Raw genomic sequence first — 21175 nt, 5'->3', positions numbered from 1 at the left:
TTAACTTTTTTATATATGAAGTTCTAGGAAACCTAAAGATGAAAATTGATTGAGATTGAGAGAAACAAATATAATGCTTGATTGCCTAAAGCTTACTTTGAGGATAAGCGAGTGAAAACTTGGACATCGAGAAAGGCCATGTGTTTCAAAATATTGTCATGATAACATTTATTCCTCCTATACATATACTCGATCCTATGGGAATCATGTAGGTAAAGGTAAATTGTTATAGAATAAACTGGCGCCATTGTGGTACCTGTAATTGTTAAATACAAATATACTCATATTATTTTCATTTTAAAATTAAATAAGTTAATTGAGAACAAGGTTATAATAATGTTGTTGAATTTGTTTTGGACTTTGTACGTACTTACATTTTTCTATCATAGAATTAAATAAGTTAACTAAGATGTTAACTACGTAAGATTATAAATTAGAGGTCAATTTTCATTGTCAGCCTAATAATGGTGGATTAATGAGGATTTTTCCTGTTGGATTTCCGACTCTTTCAAGTAAGATGTCGGTCTATTTATTAGTTAAACTTCTCGGGGGGAAAAAAAATAGTCATAATTTGTTTGTATTAATTATTGGATTTTTATACTCGTATAGTTCTAGAAATGCTAATTTTTCGAATTTATTTTAGTCTCATTTTAGTCAATTTTGTAGATTAAAATAATAATATTTTAGTCAACGAGGTAGTAGTCAATTTTGTACATTTAATTATCCATATCATAGGAGAGGGCTGAGATGGAAGATATATGGGCTGAAGACTTGACCAAGAAGTAAATTCTAGGTTATTTTGGTCATTTGTTTGACCCCATATACAATACAAGAGGCTCAAGCACCTGGTTTTAAAAAAATTACGTAGACGCGCGTATTATTCTTTGAGATTTAATTACAGTTCATATATGATTTATTCAGCCCACAGAATTTAAAATGAAGTTTTCTGTGCACTATATATACATAATTCTACGCGTAATTTTTATACATAAATACACAAATAACTAATTGACTTATATCCCAAGTACTCTATACCAAAGAGGTAAAATCATTTAAAAGTTCGTCCTTCAAGCTCAATTTATTGTCAAAAAAAAAAACCCGAAATGGGACGTTGGATCAAGCCCGATGTAAGTTTATTTTTCCTCTTTTCGGTAAAGCGTCATTATAAGTAAATGATGAATGAGATTTAATCCATTAATTTTTTAAGTTAATCTATCGTATATAGTATATGTCGTATGATTTATTGATTCTATTTTGTGAGCGCCTTTAATTTGTTTTTTTATTAGCTCGATCCCTCCCTTCTAAATTAATTGCTATTTTATAAACTTTAGAGTGAGTATTTATATGTTTTTTATGTGTATTTTCAAAAGAAAAGAGTTATATTTTATGATTATAATTACGTGATTAAATATATTAATGGTCACGATTTTTCACAAAAACCATAAAAAGTCAAATACAGAGACAGAATGTGTATAAAATTTTAATCAGCAAAATATTTTCATTAACTATAAACAATTTCTGATTAGTACGTAATTACAACGTACTTTGTATAATTTTACAGGTATATCCACTAATAGCAGCAATGTCATATGTCACCGGTATGTGCATATTTCAGCTAACAAGGAATGTGCTACTAAACCCTGATGTCAGGTAATTAACAAAATAATCTAAATACACAGAATAATCCATTTAATAATTTAAATCTAATATTTTTCACCTTATTTTTTAAAAAAATTAGAAACATTGATTGGTTATTATTTCATATGATAGAATCAACAAAGCTCATAGAACAACAGCAGTGCTGGAAAACTACGAGGAAGGAGAGAAATATGCAGAGCATGGCTTTCGCAAGTTCTTAAGGACTCGTTCTCCCGAAGTTATGCCTACTATCAACCATTTTTTCTCCAACACCGGAAAAGAATAATTTCACTAGCTATATTGTTTTATTTGATTTTAATGTAGTACAAAGTATTTGAATAATAGTTTTAATTTGTTTCAAAGTTGTTAAACTATATATGAGATCATTATATTATTGAGTAGTAATTGTTTGGGTTTGGAACTTTGGATTATATTTGTATTAATAAAGTAGTATGGTTACAGAAATGCAAAGTTTGTTCTTATGAATCAATAATCAACCAAGTCTATACATCTCAGCAAATCTTGATAGTTAGGAAACTATATTATGTTTCATAAACCTTATAATATATAATATCAAAATTTTCTAATTAAATATATTATCTAGCAAATCAGATCATATCTAAATTGATCTGATATGGATATATACTATATCACAAATGATATTTTCCTAATCAAACCTAGCTAGCTAATATTGAAAAATCTGAAAACAAAATACTGTACAGTAATTTTCTTTTATTTTGTAATAATTGGAAGATGTTCAACGTTAAATAGTCCATTTTTTTTTGGATTACGACTGTTGTAAAGTTTAAAAATTGGCAATAGAGTGTCTTAAAAAAACTAATTGAGCTAAAGTGAGGAAGCCAATTAGCAAAAATTTCAAGCCTTCAAATAAGAAGCAAAATTTATGTAAAAGTCACCCCTTGTATATTTTGGTTGCGAAACAAGTGTACGTAAAATGTATGTAATGCACCTTTGTAAACAATCTCATGCTTTAATCAAATCGCAAAATAATTAGTCAGCAACACATTTATCTCTAGAATATTAAATTGATAAGCTAAAAGTACAATGTGAACTGTCAAATGAGATTGGATATACTTATCCTCATATTATAACAATCACTAATCACTAATCAGTTGGTGATAAAGTATAAACAATATGGTTTAACTAATTAAATAAAAGTGGACTAATCGAATCATGTATTTTTCCAAGTCAACTTCCACTTGTTGATCACCCTCTTTTCATTGTTGAGCTTATCTTAAATTTCCAGTACTTAGCAATATACCTACATACTAACATACGGAGTACTTTATAGTTGTTAAGCATAGACAACGGTGGACCGGTGGTCGGAAGCTCAATAATCTATAGAACTCCTTTCTTGTCTCTAAAATATTATCTTTATTGGATTAATGAAATTAACTTTTCAATCTTATAGTTGACATTATCTTCTTTATGTTGACATTGTCTTATCTTTCGCTCTTTTCCAATGTCTAGTGGAACAGCTCATCCCGTCAAGTTTTTATGTGCATATATATTACACTCAACCATATTTAATTTCTTTGCCTATACTATGTGTTTGTTCTCTGTACTCAACAATGGTATGATAACTTGGTAAATAAATGAATGGTGGGATTTGAGTTTGAGTTTGAGTTTGATAACCCAATAAAGGATTCTTGGCACCAAAACCCTGGTGATTGTAATCATCTTTTACATCTCTTGACAACCAAATAACCAATGCAACAACATTCTGAAATAGGCCAAAAATAATTATCGCTAGTATAAATTGGATACATACACTACTCGATTTTATTGACAATTTTAGGTAAGGCGAAAAGAACATACCCATAATCATAGACACAATAATTCAAAAATTCAAATTTTTGATTAAGCCCTAAAATTTATGCGTAATCTAAATTACTCTGTACAAATAAAATACTCATCAATGAAAAATAAAAATGGATGCATGGACAAAAAGGATTCCTGAAAATTTCAAAATTTGATTCATTTCCATGAAGAGCCAAAATTCAACCACCACACCCCATTATACTGCCATAAATGCCGTATTCTCGTTATACTTTTTTGTAGTATTAAGCTTATGTAAATCAAAAAAGGATAAAAACAATATGTTCATTGTACCATATCACTACTTTTATGCTTCATTACTTATATAATTCACCAATTCTATTTTCACCTTTTTATTAATCAAACATTATGTCTCTTAATAAATTTCTTCCGTACATTTTCCTACTCTGTCTTCAGTCTTCTTTTCTGCTGTCATTTTCTTGCTCCAATGGTGAATGCAAGGTTTGTTTTCAATTCTTTATCTTATCAAATTACTCTTTTATTAAACTTTAATCAGAAGATATCATTACAATTCGTGATTAATGATTTTTTTTTTAGTAGAATTCACAGGATTTAATGGAAGTTGATTTCTGTGGGAAATGTGAAGAAGGGTTCCGGTGCTTCGATTGTATAGCAGGATTTAAAGGGCTGAGCTGCTTTAGAAGTACCACCACCGATCAATTCAAACTCCTGGTATTACAAAATCTTAATCTCAATTTTAATTTGTTTAATATGCGCGGTTAGAAAGTGATGGACTAATTTAATTAATTCACATGATTATAATGTTGTACTTCTTAATTCAAATTTTATTTGTGGTGTAACATATTCACTTATACAGTTATACGTTTAATTCTAATTTTACATGTTTGCACGAATTCACCAATATACACACTACGGCTGGTTCAATTTACAGTACTTCCGCAAAATTAATACTCTGTAGTCTGTATTAGATTTATCGGTATGGTATATATGATGAAATGGGTGATATATGCTTGTAATTAGCTAATCGAGTTGAATATGAAAAAAATTAGAATTGCTGCAGAATTGAATCTATCCCATCCTTACAGGTTTAATGCGTGACGTAGTTAAGTCTTTGTCGAATGAAGTTTCGTCAAGTACTTTAATGTATCAACTGTATCGTCTGTATTTGTAGTCACATGATAAGTTTGAGTTTGAAGAATGAATAAATTGGCCTACTTTTTCATGGATGTATCTATTTGGGGATCGTCGAATGATGATCAACTCTACTTCGTACTTTGTAATCACTAATTTGTATATAGATAAAGTAATAGCTACGTAGTATTTTATGTTTTTATCGGTAACTCTTCGACCAATCAATAGTTTCCACTTTGTTTTCGTCGAATGTAGAACAATTCTCTACCTTTCAACAAATACGCATTCTTGACAACACATAACGCTTTTGCTATTGGTGGAGAACAATCTCATACCAAAGTTCCTCGAATCACCTTTTCAAATCAAGAAGATAGCATCACTCAACAGCTACAAGTAAGAGTTTGTTTACTTATTGTTTTCGCTTAAATGTCTTTTGTGCAATTGTAACGTTACGTTTATTTTGCTCAACTCGACTACTAATTAACATTATTTCATTTCTAATTATGTGTAGAATGGAGTTCGAGCCTTGATGCTTGATACATCTGACTTCAATGGAGATGTATGGTTGTGCCATTCGTTTGGAGGAAAATGCTATGATTATACTGCTTTTGTAAGTTAATTTCATCCAAATTCAAATATTTTTTTAGTAGCATTAACATTTACATAATGATGTAAAATGCCAAAATCAACAATATCTCAACACGTGGTCTTAATTCATCATGATTAAGGATATGACATGATGTATCTGCCTATAAGGCTATAAGTAGTTTCACACCTACGTACTAGTGGCATATGCATAAGTTGGTGTATGGTCGTATGGATGTTTCAATCTGATCATAAACCATTATTATTATAAATTCGAATTGATCCTGTAATTTTAGCACTACATAATTCAATTCATTTTAAGAATCAAGGTTTGTTAAGTCTAAATACATCTATCAGGAACCAGCAATTGATACTTTGAAAGAGATTGAATCTTTCTTATCTTCCAACCCAACAGAGATTGTGACCTTGATATTGGAGGACTATGTTAAGGCACCCAAGGGGTTAACCAACGTATTTACAAAGGCGGGGTTAATAAAGTACTGGTTTCCTACTTCAAGGATGCCAAAACAAGGCCAAGATTGGCCATTAGTTAGTGACATGGTAGCGAAAAACCAAAGGCTACTTGTGTTTACTTCTATGAAATCTAAGGAAGCTAGTGAAGGCATCGCGTATCAATGGAATTATATGGTCGAAAATCAATGTAAACAGCCTCTCTTCTCTTTTTTTTTTGGTAAATCGTATTATTGTTTAACTTGATTTTTATTAAGTAAAACTGATTTTTAGTTCTTCTTTTTTTTCCTGATTGAATATGAATTTAGCTGACTAAAACTGTTATAAAATGTCCTAAACAAAAAAAATAAAATAAAGGGTTGTTTTAATGTGTGGTTAAAATTTTTATTGCAGATGGAGACGGTGGAATGAAAGCAGGAAATTGCACAAACAGGGCAGAATCATCAGCTCTTGATGTTACAACCAAGTCTCTTGTTCTAGTTAACTTTTTTAGGTCTGTGCCCTTGAGGGACCTTTCTTGTGTTGACAATTCCGCGAATTTGATCAAAATGCTTCATACATGCCATGATGTTGCTGGAAAGAGATGGGCTAATTTCGTTGCTGTTGATTATTACAAGGTACATACGCCCCTAAATTTGTTGTATAATGTACTTTACTCACTGAAGTTAGTTATAAGTCACGTATTGCACAGAGACTAACAACCTATATAGTGCTAAGGACAGTACTCCTGTATTTGGCATGTAACATACTACAACGCGTACTGGATTAGATGATGCTAATGAATACTACGTATATGTTTTTGCAGAGAAGTGAGGGAGGGGGTGCTTTTGATGCCCTAGACATGTTAAATGGAGAGCTGCTTTGTGGGTCTGATAATGTACATGCTTGTAAGGTAAGCAAAAACATAACACAACATGATTATACGAAGTATATATTACATGAACATACTATATTCTAAGAGAAAATTCCTGTTTGGAAAAAAGTATTCAATAATAATTGATAGAGAATTAGAATTTCGTGGTTTTAATGGTGCTATATTGCTTATTGCAGCATGGATAATTACACTCTGGATTCTACAATTGTATGCGATAAAGCTTCATATCATTTGCTAGGCTGCTATGTGATCTCATCTTTGACAGTCTCTTCAACAAATTCTTACATTGTAACAAACACAAATTGTGTTATGTAAGCATCAATTGTCATTGGCATCATCAAGCTATTAAAATGTCAACTGTTATTTCACTATTTGATTAAGGGGTATAATAGAAATTTTTTCATTGCCCAAAAAAAAAAAAGGGTTAAATTGTTGGGTTTAGAACATAATGCATTGCAATTCCGGTAGACTTGAGGCCAAATAACTGGGCCTGATATAAGAGGTCAGATATTGGGCCAAACAATTTAGTGGGCTTGAAAGAAAAAATAACACTGAGGGATCCAAGCCCAAAAACCCAACTCATTTTTTGCCAACATTCCTAATTTTAAAATTTGGAGGTCAATGGCTCAGTGCAACCCTTTATCATTCTTATCACTTTTTAGAGGAAACAATTAGAGAACGTTATTCTTAATTATAACCTTATATCAGAAAATCAAAAAAATTCACGTTTCATGTTTTTTAATTATCGAAATTACTTAAGTAAGGCTATAATAGCAAGACATTTCATGCTCGTTTTATAACTAATGGTGAGTTGGTTTACAAATTACAGATTTGACATATTGCTTGATACGAGTAGATGTTATTTTTTATTTTTTGAGCTAACAAATTAAATGCCCCAAAATCACTATTAGCATAGCTAATGGATCATCATCCATGTGATCTCAAAAGATGCATTAGTGGTTTCCATTTTCCACCTAGTATTATGATATTAACAAAGCCTATTTATAGGGAGAATATTGCATATTATGGTTTGATCAGTCAAATTGACCCCATTTAGAGGGGAAAACAGTGTGAAAATGAGAATTATAAAGATGATACAACATTAAAATTACTAATAGGTGTTTAACACAATAATTATGCTAGGATTACTACCATATACTAGGGCTGCAAACAATTAATATTAACATGTTTCAATTAGAAACAAGCATAGGAGTAACATACTGTATATCGTGGTTTATGGGACCCTACTATATATTTCTCATATTGTATAGTATATGGTTTTGAGTCCATGTATATAGTATATGCAGTCAAACAATGCATCGATTTATGTGATTTGAACAAACTTATAGTCAAATTTGTAATTACATAGAAGTGTATCTTTCTATATAAAACAAGTCATTGTTTTTCTACTGTGTCATAAAATGGTGGAGCATGTGAGAAGAAGACCTAACACATGTCAGGACTAGGAATTTATTGAGAATTTTTGTATCCATCAATCCACGTACATGTGTGATCCCTATGAATATTTTTTTCTTATGTTACTTTGAATTATCTAGATCATAATCACTTTTTCCTAAACTTAAATAGTTATTCTAATTCGATTTTGTTGATTAATAACAAGTGCTAATCGGTTTTGATTGATAACCATACATACAAGCTAAGACTATATATGTCTTCGTACGTCTATAGATGTAATAAGTTGACTTTTACTAAGTACATAATAAACTTAACTTGTTAAAAAACGGAGGAAATTAATATATCTCATTGGTAATAATTTGATTATTGTCATTTATTATGATTTAAAGATCAAATCACTGTGCTAGGACTTAAAAGGTTGTGGGGAGCAATATAAAGAGTTATTATTGCTTTTACTGATTTTCACATATTACAGTAAATTTACAGAAATAAAAGATGAAAAGAGAAAAACTTATCAAGAACTTTTAACCTAAAACCCACAAAATTAAAGCAACCTAACACCATTACCCCTTGATAAATAACTAAATAAATAAAAATCTTACACCATTAGCCAATGAAAATTGATGACATAGCATAAGTTTGGAAAAGTGTTAGCACCTAGATTATTAGTAGTTAGTAGCTTACTAAATCAAGGTGGACTTTCCTTCCTTGTTGAACTAAAGCTAAGCTACTTATATTAATAAATTAGTACACTAATACATAATACGGACCAATAAAATGTTAATAAATATGGTTAAAGGATCTAAGAATATAGTTAATAATAAGTTAGAATACTTTTACATAGTAACACATGGCTGCAGGATATTGCATTGCATTTCATTGGTATAATGGGCTTCACGTTATTGGAAGATGCAATTTAGAATTAGTATTATAAAGTAATTAGTATTATAAATTAAGATAAAGCGTCCAATCATTGTTAATCTCAACCTCTCATAGGTCAATTAGTGATCTCATTAACAGCTTTTTATGAAATAATTAGCTTTATTAATTAGATTAATGGATTCTCTGTTACAGGAAACAAGTAGGAAGAAGCATGGCTAATGTGTCATTTGTGTATGTCTTTTTACACTTAATTATGTGTTGACATGTAGAGAGATTTGTGAGATAATATATATTTAGGTTAAGCTAATTAAGGTTAGTGGATATGACTGTGTCAACTTTTTCAATGGGAAAGAAAATAGTACTGTAATGTACTAAAGAGCTAATTATCACATGGAAGTTCAGTAAATTAGGTATTAGATTTAGAGGCCTAGTCATACACTTATACCCTAAGTTAATGAGGAGAACTATTTTGTAATAATTAAAAGGGAGGTAGCTTAGCTTGGAGTAAAGTTTGCAAATGAGTCGAGCTAGTTGAGTCGATTTGTCAATTATATAAAAATGTTGTGCTTATATCCAGTCATATCGTTAATTTTAATGAACTTGGATCAAGATTTATGTGTTTAATTGTACTCGCATGTATAAACTAATTTTAATTGATCTTGTAACCTTAAAGATATCATATATATTATTGAAATATAGCAATGTTGCTTCGGGGTATGTAAATACATACATAAATTTGAATTTATAATATGTTTATGAACGGAATTTAAAACTTTGATCATATTAGCTAACTTATCTTTTCATGTTAAACGAGCTAGTTATATCACTTATATGCACTAAATTAGAAGTAGTATAATACTCCTTTGACTATATATATATGATAGGCCGAAAACTCATGGCCACTGTACCTTTGACTATAAGGGAGCTTCACCCTTCAGGTAATCTTTAATATAATCGATTTGATCATATAATAAATTATAAATTATTCCATTAAAATCGTCGGCTACATTATCATATTAAACATAGCTTAATTACATTCTTAATTAATTAATTACAATTAAATGATAGTGGAAAGCTTCTACCAACATACACAATTACACATTCAACTCACTGAATTATGTGGGCATTATTAGGTGTAAAAATAAAAATTCGGTGAGCTAATCAGTATTCAAAATTATAAAATTGAAATCTTTTGGGATACCTATAAAATCAGGATTGATTATTACCATCATTTAAACAGATTCTAAAAATATTATGTAGGTCCAAATATAGTTAATAATAAATAAAAGGTAAGAATTGAGAAAATAAGAATTGGACAAAACTCTGAGCATGCAGTGACAGGATAGCTAAGGAGGACCATTAAAGATGAAATGTACATGCATCTGTAATCTTGTTCGATGAAACCAGCAAAAAAGGATTAATGAAAAGCTGTTGTTATGTAGGACGATAAGAGACCAAGTTCCAAGAGTCTAGTTCTCATCCAATTTCATTAGACGACTAAAGCCCAGTTGTTCTCTTGAGATTGACTTGTTCGGTTAAGCGTTAATAAATTGTGATAATGGTATCGAAGTTAGAGTGTAATTTTATTATAAGAGTCTTATATTAATGTCTATGACAGTACCATTATATACCATAATATAGGTGTATAGCATATATAACTAGCATAGGTGGTTAGATGTTTGTCTAACCACAATTTTTTTTTAAGGAAATTTCAATTGAACATCTTCACTAAGGGAAATTTCACCTTTCATGCACGTTTGCTAATAGGGCATTAATGAGCTGAGCCGTGACAAAGTTTAAGTTTACCTTGCTTAGCTCATGACAACTTGTATTCTACAATCTTGAGCCAACTCCTGAGCTTTTCACACTTGAAAATTTCAAGTTCAACTTACCTTACTTTCATCATTACGTTTTGCATTAATGTTTCCTTAGAGTTTTGCACCAATACGATTTAAATCTTTATCATTCATTTCAAATTTGAGTTCATAATTTGTATAATAAAATCGACTGCAATATGTTTCGAGCGTGTCCACAAGCACAAGCTTGTACTGTTGTGCTTGAATAGTTAAACCCCTGGTTGTTATAGTTAAGTATATAAGTAAATTATTCATGACATAGATTTGACAACAAAAAAAAATAAAAAAAAATAAAAAAATTACTAGACTAGCTACTCATTAATTCACTCTACATGCATTTTATTTGTCTAGTAAATGTTGATAGGTACAATAATGAAATGTTATTGCATTAAGAATTAAGATTTATTCTGTTCCAAAATTAACTTCATACATAATGTACAAGTTTGCTACATGCTCTTAAAAATTATGGGCCGCCAAAATAGTCGATCATTGAAGAAAAGCATGTACAATAAACATTTATGTATTTATTTATTTATTTATTTACAGTTTTTATCTTTTTTTTTTTTCTGTGAAAAAACATTTATCACATTAACAAACAAAGATATAGAATCAACATCATATACAGTTATATAGACAATAAATCATCTGTAAAGGTATGTAAGATGATGAACACGCCCAACTTTAGTGGATTTTTGGATGAAATTATTTAAATTATAATATTAAATCAAATACAATGTATGACAGTATGAGAAGAGATAACTGGTCCACTTGTTTATTCTCTTGAAAACTCACTCGTAAATTGTTATACACTGTCTCTCTTTCTTTCATTTGAAATCTATTATGGAGTACACATACACTCTCTAATCTAAAATACAATGTTAAACAAACCAAATTGTTATATACCTTAGCAATACACTCTCTCAAACTTTAATTTCAGAAGATTATATATACCTTAGCAATATTGTTATAGGATATGCATGCAAGATTTCATTATTGTAAATTAATAGTCACATATATTACATGAGCGTAACTTTAAAATGTTTAAAAAATTATCATTCTTTCATCATGTTAGTTTTAGATTTATATGTTGTAGTGGAAACAAATCAGTGCATAGTTTATTAATGGTACTATGGTAGTGTTTTTAGAAGGCGTCTTTCTATTCTTAAGCTGATTTTTTGCTTATAGTTTTGTCATATTATAATTGATGGAGACAAACAAACTTCGTAGTAAATTGAATCACGTAATAATTAACACATCCTTATATATGATATGATACTAATGTACTATAAAAAAATTTTAATGATTCAGTTCGAGTTATATTTTGACATATATGAAAATTAATATGTTGCATGTATTGAGAAACAAAGAAATGTTTATGATGTAGTATGTAACGTAAAAGATATAGTACATAAAACTACATCTTGCTGTCTTTTAAAATTTAAATAGTATAATAATTGGAGACCATTTGGTTTGTTTAACATTGTATTTTAGATTAGAGAGAGTGTATGTGTACTCCATAATAGATTTCAAATGAAAGAAAGAGAGACAGTGTATAAATTGGCCATAGTCCATAGAACCATAATTATAATGTGTAATGTTTACAAAAAAAAAAAAAAAAAAAATACAAAGTAATACTCCGTATATAATATGAAACATACAGACTAAAATAGAAAGTGAGTAGAACTGCAAAGAACACGATGGAGTATTAATGTACTATTAATTCTTGTTAGTTGTCGTTGTTCAGGGTATTAAAGCAGAGTAGCAGCCCTACGTGCGTGGGAATGAAAGCAATTTGTTAGAGAATAGAATATATACATACGTGACAAGGAATGAAAGCAACTTGAGCTTCATTTCGGACAAATTAGCTAGGCAATCTAAATAACATCAAGGGGATAATCTAAGTATTTGTTTAAATTATTATGATAATTCCTCACTAATTGACGAATAACTATAAAAATCTTGGTAATAATGTTAACGAAAATCAATTTTGTACCACCTCAAAAAAGTATTGATATTAGCCATGTTAGAATGTTAGATTCATTCTTAATTTTCTCTTAAAAAAACATTCTCATGAATCTCGATCTACTTATTTTCTCACTTCAAATTTTTTACTACTACTATTGTAGTTTAATTACACAGTTAGTGACGATATGATATCTAATTTGTGAATGTATCCAAAAGTAAGAAATTATTGTTACACGTTACATTATGCATATATGTACACATGTGAGTTATTTCATGCTAAGGAAAAAGAAAAACAAATTACCATTGTATATATACGCAATTCAAGGGAGTTTTTCATTCAATGTCAATACATTATTTAAGATGATAAAATACTTAATTCGCTTGGATGTACATAAAAATTTTCCAAATATTTAATCTTAGTGTCTATCTATAATTAATCTAATTATACTTTTAGTTGCACTTTAAAAGAAATTTTTAATTTATAACCAACAAGGCAACAACAATATAATTATTGCACAATTGAATTGAAGTGAAGTGTACTAGACTAAAACCAACTAATCATGCCTCTAGTTTCAAGCTTATGAGCAAACATGAAGGTTATAATTGATTGGATAAGCATGTGCTTTAATAAATACTAACTAAAATGATTTATCAATTAACCGACACATTTGAGAGACTTAGGAAATATCACAATATGTAATTATACATAATATTGTTCCATCAATCAACTAATAATTAGGGTTATAATCATGCAAAAAGATTAATCATAACATTGTAAGTAGAATGTCACTATCTCACATTTATAAAGGGGTAAGTAAAGACATTAAATTTGATAAGTTAGCTATTAATTAGGGTGTAGTTAATGGAGGGTTCATAACATACATGTTCATAGTAAAAGAGACAGACAACAAAGCCGCAGGAGCTAGCATAGTAGCTTGTAGGTTACGGTCCATGCACGAATTTAAGATGTCTATCAATGAGGAATTAAATATTATAGTTGACATTTTATTCCTTGTTACATCCCATGAATGAATAGTTAATTGCACATTTGAACCTTTTCACATAGGTCAGTATTAATCTTATGGGAAACAACAAAATTTGAAAAAATAAAACATAAAATTTGCTATTGTGTAACACAAACTATTCCATACTTTATAACATGAACATATATAATAAAATTGATAATAGAACAATGGATTGAAATCTTCATATTTGTAATTAGCTTCCATCTCCCGCATAAAGGTTATAAGTTTGATTGTTGTTATCACAATAAAAAAAATAAAAAATAAAAAGTAAAATTTGAAGAAGGTTCTGACGTACATAACTTATCTGACAACCTTATTATCATGTACTCGCACCTAATATTGCGCTAACAAACATATAAACAATAATCGCCCAATAAATAACATTCATGAGAATGAAACCCTACAATAAATCGAAAGGAGGAGAACCCATGCATAGGTGAAAAACACATTGAAGCCAACATAATGTAGGCTAGGTAGCTGCCTTAGCTTGACAAAGATCAAAGGCGAAAACTATGTTGTTTGAAACCACAAGACTAATTAAACCACCAAAAGGCAAAAAGGACCACAAAAATAAAAAATTTGGCAAATTTCAACTATCCATTTGAGTGTAACCCAAAAGGACAGTTGGAAAAATGTTATCACCCCCACGAGGAGATAACATGCAAATGGGCAAGTTTCCATTTGTTGTTAACTGAAATAACAAGTTTGTATAGCCCCACTAATGGGTTCCAATTTATCCCTTTTTTCACCATGTAATATATATATATATATGCCCCAATCACATGGTTTTGGTACGTTTTTTCTTTACGTTATTTATAATAACGTACATGTATAAGTTTTTTATGTCGCTAACTATTTACCTGATTAAAGTTGCTGATTTAAGATTATAAAGGAGAAGCTTTAATAAATTATATTATGCAAAATAAGTAAGCATAAGGAATGGCAAAATAACAAGGATAAGCAATATAATCAAAATAATAAAGCTAGTTTAATTTATAAATGCACAACAAATTGACTGTAATGGGGACCTTAACACATGGGGAAGTTGTATAGTGGAACCAAAAACAAGGCTAGGAATCTTATGCGATATGCTGGTTGGAAGCGCACACTTATGGTAAGGCTGTTTGTTGATAATTAAATCCCTCAATATATTGCATGCTTTCTTTTCTTTTTGATTAAATTGCATTTTCTATGCTAAAATCTATTCTATATCCAATCATACATCATTAGGGTTATGTAAGAAAGCTTTAATTAATAATTTGTGAAAAAAAAAAGGTAGAGGTAGTTAAAGCATGAGAAAGGGAATATCTCTTGATGTTGAAGTTATCGTTTGGGAGAGTTTATTTATGTGGTTTGGGAGAGTTGTAGCCTTCTAGGAGTCTAGGATATTAATTTGTACCCCATAACTTAGGTACGTAGCTAATATAAGCTAGGGGTGCCAAACATGTTTTTGGAATTGAATTATTTTTGTTCGGATTGAATTAAGATAATGTGTACATCATATGGTTCAGATCGGGTATGTTGAAATTATGAGTTATGTCATATCTATTACATATTACTAAAGACAAATAAGAGGGACACTTGACAACGTCATATTAAAAAAAATTCCCTCCAAAACTATTTGCTTACAAAAAAAGTATTCTTACCATAATAAAGAATTGTATTTAAATAATGACATTTGTTTTACCTATTAAAACTTTTTAAAATATTAAATTGTTCATTATAACAATTATACTTTGTTATATACTTCATACTTAAATAATTGGTGCGTCGAGTCTATATATTTTTACACCATTTTTATAATTTGGTTTTCATTATAATTAATTATTTAACAACCGTGCATCTATTGCATGGGATTTAACCTAGTTAAGACTATTATTGTATGTCAATTCTTTTTTATGGTGAGATAATGATGTTAAGGCAACTCTAAGCTGGGACAATTTTATTCGAGTCTTCTAATGTTAGATCAAGGTCATGTTGTTCATTCAGATTACGTCAAATTTACCCTTCATCAATTCATTCAGATATAACTAACCATAACTTATTATATTCGACTATATATGAATTATTGTCAAACTATACTATTTCAAATTGAAAATACTAGGAAATATTCTATTATATATTTCGTCAGTCAAAAAGACAATTAATATAATACTTGTATATTATAATTAAAATTAACAAAAAAAGAGATTATATTGAGCGCATAATATGCAATATGAGTACTGTTGGAATAAAGGAAGGAATCCAAAATAGCCTGACTCGGGCGTTCAATTCGACCAGGCGAGCAGCGCCCGACCAGGCGCGAGATGGGTCGTAGTTCCTGAGTTCTGTTGCCCGATCGGGCGAGCTTCGCCCGACCGGGCGCGAGAGGACGCATGGAAAATGAAGGTGTGTTCGCCCGACCGGGCGCGAGAGCAGCCAATCTTTTGGTTGGATGCTGCCCGATCGGGGCGGATCGCGGGTTCGGCTGTTGATTTGCCTAGCTTCCTTGGATTCTTTTCTTCTTCAATCACTTGTAACCCCTCACTTAAGAGGTGTTTTTATGATGATTAAAATACATGTTTTATTTCTTATTATTTCTACCTTTTCACTTCCTCTTGATCTTCCATCTTCCCTTGTTTTTCTATATATTTGTGATAGATTTTTTGATGTGATATACAAGAAGAAACTCATTCGCAAGCAGCCAAAACACATTAAGCCAAATACAATTCTAATTCTCTTTGGGCATAAGTTTGCGTAGGTTCCACCTCTCATTCTAAAGTGTCTTAGCATGAGAGTGGTGTGTAACCTTAGGGGACGATCCGGCGAATACAATTGAGCACCCCAGTTGCGCCGGAATTCGTTTTCAAAGGCGGTGATTATTCACGCCACACCGAATTTCCTTCTTTTATTTTTGTTTTGTTGCTTTTGTTTTAGACACCAATTTTACAACAAGTACAAATAAGTTCAAACTACGTTTGTACGTACAACTTGTCATATAATTTTTCGAAATTCTCATATACAAATAAAATCTACAAGTTATAATATATCATGTTGTGTCAATGCCATATTGGGCCCTAGTATACTTTATACCCATTATACTGGCCCGTTTGAGTGTCATCTCAACCAAAAACTAGGAAAGTATAAGCTAAGTGACTTCATAGTTCATACAGTCAAACCAAAATCAACTACTCCCGTAGGAAAAAAAAATGAACAAGGGAGATGATGAATAATCATGCAAATCCATGACGAGTTGACGACTATGAAGATAATATTTATAGTAGGGGAACAAAAACGAAAGCAAAGAACAAAATCCAACAAATACGAAGAACAAATATTTATATTTCTCTTCATTAAAATCTAAAGAACAAGTAGTGAGCGAGTACGAGTATATAATAAGAGTACTATAATAATAAAATTAAAAAAAAAAAAACGGAGTATATACTTGTATAATATTGTGAGTCACATAAGAACAAGCACACGAAGATTCTTACAAAAATGCTCCTTCACTATTTATCTGCTCTTTCACGCCCACACGTGCACTCCATCTTTTATGTGAAAGGAGCCAAATTTCTCACCCACCCCTTTTTTGTATTCATTTTTTATTTAGATATAAATATTATTAATTATTTACATACGAGTATTTTTTTATTAGTATATTTTTTTTTTCTTTTTGAAAACTTTATTGAATAAATTTGTGTCGAGCCCAGTAACGTCAGTAGATGAATAATGCAAAGTGACGAAATTTTATCACCCAAAATATGAAAATTCTTTAATAAAAATGGAAAAAAGGCCCCCACTTTTTAATCTAGGAAAGCGTGAACTGTTACCCTTACTTGGCTCAGATCACCGTCAAAGTATTAACTAAATCAGAATCTATATATATATTAATATATGGTTATGGTGTAGTACACTAGTACTAGTCTACTTCTTCTATTGAGCTTTGAGTCACTCCACATTATTTGCATGAAATGATTTTGGGTATTACGGAGTAGCATTGTTTATTTATCATGAAAGGATTCTCAATATTGAGCTAGAAGATGGTGTAACTTGTTTTGAGGGTGGAGGGGAACTTTTTTTGCTTTTCGAATTAACCAAACTTATTATCGAGATTGAGACACACTGGTAGTTTATTATGGTTCAAACTTAATTTTTATGATCCTGAGAGACATCTTTCACATGCACCTCAATTTTGGAATTTTTTTTTCGAAACTAAACAAAAATAGTGTATTACTTATATACCTTTCAAATTTAGAAAAATTTCAACTTTTTGTATTCAGACAAAAAAAAAAGGAAACAGCTACTCCCTTGGATCTTAAGAGATCATAGGAAGCCACTTCGATGTTTAAAACCATTTACTTTACCTCTAAACTATCTGTTTAGATAATTACTGGCATGTCTCCCTTTATTAATGCATTTTTATTTTAAGGCTTTATGTTACCAACTAATGGACTTATAAGATTTTAAACAACCTTTTATGAACCCGATATCCCCCCCCCTCCCACAATTATTGAGTTTTTTACATCTGGTGTCGAAAGTCCCTGAATTCAAGTATTATAGTCTTTATTCGGACACCAAAAGGTAAGGCATCGAGGTACTTCCCATGGTTCACGAGGGACTTTGGGAATCATATTTGGTAACCTAAAGTCCTAAACCATGTAAATTTAGCATTGGCACATTACTCTGCACTTCTCATAATCAAGTCGTCTACATTGGGTGTGTCTTGCGTTCCTTGGCTCTTGCTTATGCCTTGCCTCTTCACAAATCTCCTTTAAAAGGTCAAGGTGCTACCCTCTATGGTCATATATGTATATAGCTGTACGTATTTTAAGAATGGGTGTTTTGAGTGTCCATGCCTTGCACATGCCTGGCTTTGGTTTATGCTTAGGCCCTTGGCCCTTGTTACTATGAATAATGCAAATAAGCAATTCAACTTGTTAGGGACGACCTAATTTACTACCTTCATTTCATTATTTTTAACAAATCAGCATGAAAAGACAATAACAATCGACACATTTCTTATATTATACAAAGTTCAAAAAGCACACATTCAATGAAAATTATTACTCTATTAAATTACACATTTCACATCAGTCAATTACACAAATAATTTATAAATGCATAAAGGACTTGATTGGAAGATTTTTCGGAATTGATCCATCTAGAGCTAAATAAAAATATAATCATGCACAAGAATGAAAGAGATAGGGGATAAGGGAGAGGTATTTGAAATTGATACAAATTAAAAATGGTGAGCCCCTTAACACAATAGCTATAGCTCACCTCACAATGGGAAACGAGTCGTTTTTTTTGTGGGCCCAATTTTGAGGAACAAAAGCCAGTGGGACAGTGAAGCCACTAGCTTACAAAACACAGACACTCGTGCAAATGGATGGATTTTTAGATGTACATCACCCTAAACTTTCCAACTGATTATTGTTTATCATACATGTACACTATTGTTAAAATCCAAATCAATTTGAAAACTTAGTGGAAAAACATTGTATTATTTGTGTCACCAACCCTCTTGAATTATTTCCTTGTTAAGTCCCTTCCCATACAAACCCACGTATAATTTTTTTATTTTTTTTTAAATGTATGGGATAGAACGAACAACAGATTTATTTATTGATCTGACATGTAACATTACTATTACAATCAGTATGTATTAATCCGACTATATACAGCCTTTTTCATAAGAAAGTTGAATTAGTTTTTATTTTCTTTTAATTTTTTTTTTATTTTTGAATTAGTATTTATTTTCTTTTAAATATCACCATAAAAGAGATAATTTTTTTACTGTACCATTCATGAGTATTAATCATGTTATTTAAATACAGAGTAATATCACAAGTGTACTATATATGATGTTTTGTCTTTTTAATACGTATTAAAGGTTAGTTATATATTTGTCCGAAACTCCTAACCACTCTACACTTGCATAGTTGCATGCATCCTCTAATATTGAAGGGTATTCCGTGCAATTGGTGTTTCTTTTGTATCCATAAGTTTGCTTTATGGTTACTCACAACCGTAATCATTGAGTAATTGAGATCTTATGTCCCTATCTATTTGTCCAACCCTCCTCCCTTCCCCTTTCTCTTTCGATGATGAAGGGGCATTCATCGTCTCATTATAATGAATGTTACTTCATTTGAATGTAGGCATCTCGTCCTTTACTTACTAAATAAAGTGAATATGTTAAGTCATTATTTATACCTCAATCTATGACAATGAAAAGAACTATTTTTTTCTACACAAAATGTAATCTTCATTATTGACATTGCAACACCTATACAAGACTTTAGACACATATTTAAGGTACTCATTGGGTATTGAATTGTATTAATACTCAATACAAGTACAATGTAAATTTAACTTATTAACCGAGTCTAATTACAAATCAAAAGCTTAAATTTCAAAAAAATTAAAAATAAGTATGGTTGTCATTATTTTTTATTTTTAAAAAATGACAACATGAAAGGTAAATTATGAATTAAGTTTTCAAATATTAAATTTTACATTTAATTGAAAAAAAAATATGTTCGCATGAACGCAAGTATACATACATACATATTTATTAAATTTCTTGTGTGTATATTAAATGTACATTACAAGTTTAACTATAACTTTATTCAACAATATATGATAAAAAAAAATAATCAAAATTTATAAGATTGAAAGCCAAATTGCCGACTTTACAAAAGTCAATAGCTAGATTAGGACTTGACCTTACAATGGAGGTGTACGGATTAATTTTGAGGAGAAGAGATGAAGTTGTCCAATATAATTACAACCACTTGTTTCCTTATCATCAAATCATCAATATACTTCAATTTTGATATTATGAATGAAAAAAGAAATAAAATTCCGTATAACGTTATTTTGCTCGATCTCATACAATTACAAACCAATAGAACAATAATTAAAGTAATAAATTGTATAAGAGTAGTACAATTTTAAGATAATTAGTTGATAAAATTTTGACAAAAAACTGCATGCTTTGTGTGTCCAATCTCTTTCCACGGATCTCTATACGGATCCTCCCTTTTCTTTTGGTCACTATCCCAATATAAACTTTTGTGCCACACCATGACAAACTCATTCCTCTCACCTGATGTTACTTGCTTCTCACCCATACACTATTTTTTTTTTCCTATTTAAAATGATAATTATTAATTAATGATTAATATTTTTCTATTTGAAATCATTATATTCAATTCATGCATTTAAATTTCTTGTGATGAAAAAGTATGTCGTGCAACTACAACAGCTATTATAAAACAATATTCACATATTTGATATTTGTAATATATACTACAATATAGTACTTCGTATAATCGTATATGTTACGAAGTATCCAATAAATTTTTTATAGGTTATTACGTAGTCATACTCAACCTAACATTATAATTGAAACAAATTAATGGTTAGAGTGATATAAATTTGACCATCATCCATGAGTAACTAAAGTCAATTTGGATCATTGGTATATATATAAAGAGAAGCATTATAGACAAAACAGATTTAAT

At 30.2% G+C, this 21175-nt stretch overlaps 2 protein-coding genes across 2 annotated transcripts; both read left to right on the top strand.

Moving 5' to 3' along the window:
- Positions 1-908: 908 nt before the first annotated feature.
- On the top strand, positions 909-2040 carry LOC110701600. Its single transcript, XM_021879232.1, has 3 exons — positions 909-1127; positions 1562-1650; positions 1771-2040. Exons 1-3 carry the CDS (start codon positions 1104-1106, stop codon positions 1922-1924), a joined length of 267 nt encoding a protein of 88 aa, XP_021734924.1. The 5' UTR covers positions 909-1103; the 3' UTR covers positions 1925-2040.
- A 1781-nt stretch (positions 2041-3821) lies between these two features.
- On the top strand, positions 3822-6994 carry LOC110701588 (PI-PLC X domain-containing protein At5g67130-like). Its single transcript, XM_021879223.1, has 8 exons — positions 3822-3939; positions 4039-4170; positions 4846-4983; positions 5102-5200; positions 5533-5836; positions 6040-6263; positions 6452-6538; positions 6697-6994. The coding sequence occupies exons 1-8, from the start codon at positions 3847-3849 to the stop codon at positions 6703-6705; spliced, it is 1086 nt and encodes a 361-aa protein (XP_021734915.1). The 5' UTR covers positions 3822-3846; the 3' UTR covers positions 6706-6994.
- The last annotated feature ends 14181 nt before the right edge of the window (positions 6995-21175 follow it).

The sequence above is a fragment of the Chenopodium quinoa genome, unplaced genomic scaffold, assembly GCF_001683475.1.
Source record: "Chenopodium quinoa cultivar QQ74 unplaced genomic scaffold, ASM168347v1, whole genome shotgun sequence".
Lineage (NCBI taxonomy): Eukaryota > Viridiplantae > Streptophyta > Magnoliopsida > Caryophyllales > Amaranthaceae > Chenopodium > Chenopodium quinoa.
The sequence above is the reverse complement of the archived record's forward strand: the minus strand, read 5'-3'. Positions and strand labels throughout refer to the sequence as shown.

Coding starts and splice junctions, on each gene's coding strand:
- LOC110701588 (XM_021879223.1), top strand. CDS start 3,847: ATGTCTCTTAATAAATTTCTTCCGTACATTTTCCTACTCTGTCTTCAG. Junction 4,984..5,101: donor GCATCACTCAACAGCTACAA/GTAAGAGTTTGT, acceptor AATTATGTGTAG/AATGGAGTTCGAGCCTTGAT. Junction 6,264..6,451: donor TTGCTGTTGATTATTACAAG/GTACATACGCCC, acceptor ATGTTTTTGCAG/AGAAGTGAGGGAGGGGGTGC.
- LOC110701600 (XM_021879232.1), top strand. CDS start 1,104: ATGGGACGTTGGATCAAGCCCGAT. Junction 1,128..1,561: donor GACGTTGGATCAAGCCCGAT/GTAAGTTTATTT, acceptor ATAATTTTACAG/GTATATCCACTAATAGCAGC. Junction 1,651..1,770: donor CTACTAAACCCTGATGTCAG/GTAATTAACAAA, acceptor TTCATATGATAG/AATCAACAAAGCTCATAGAA.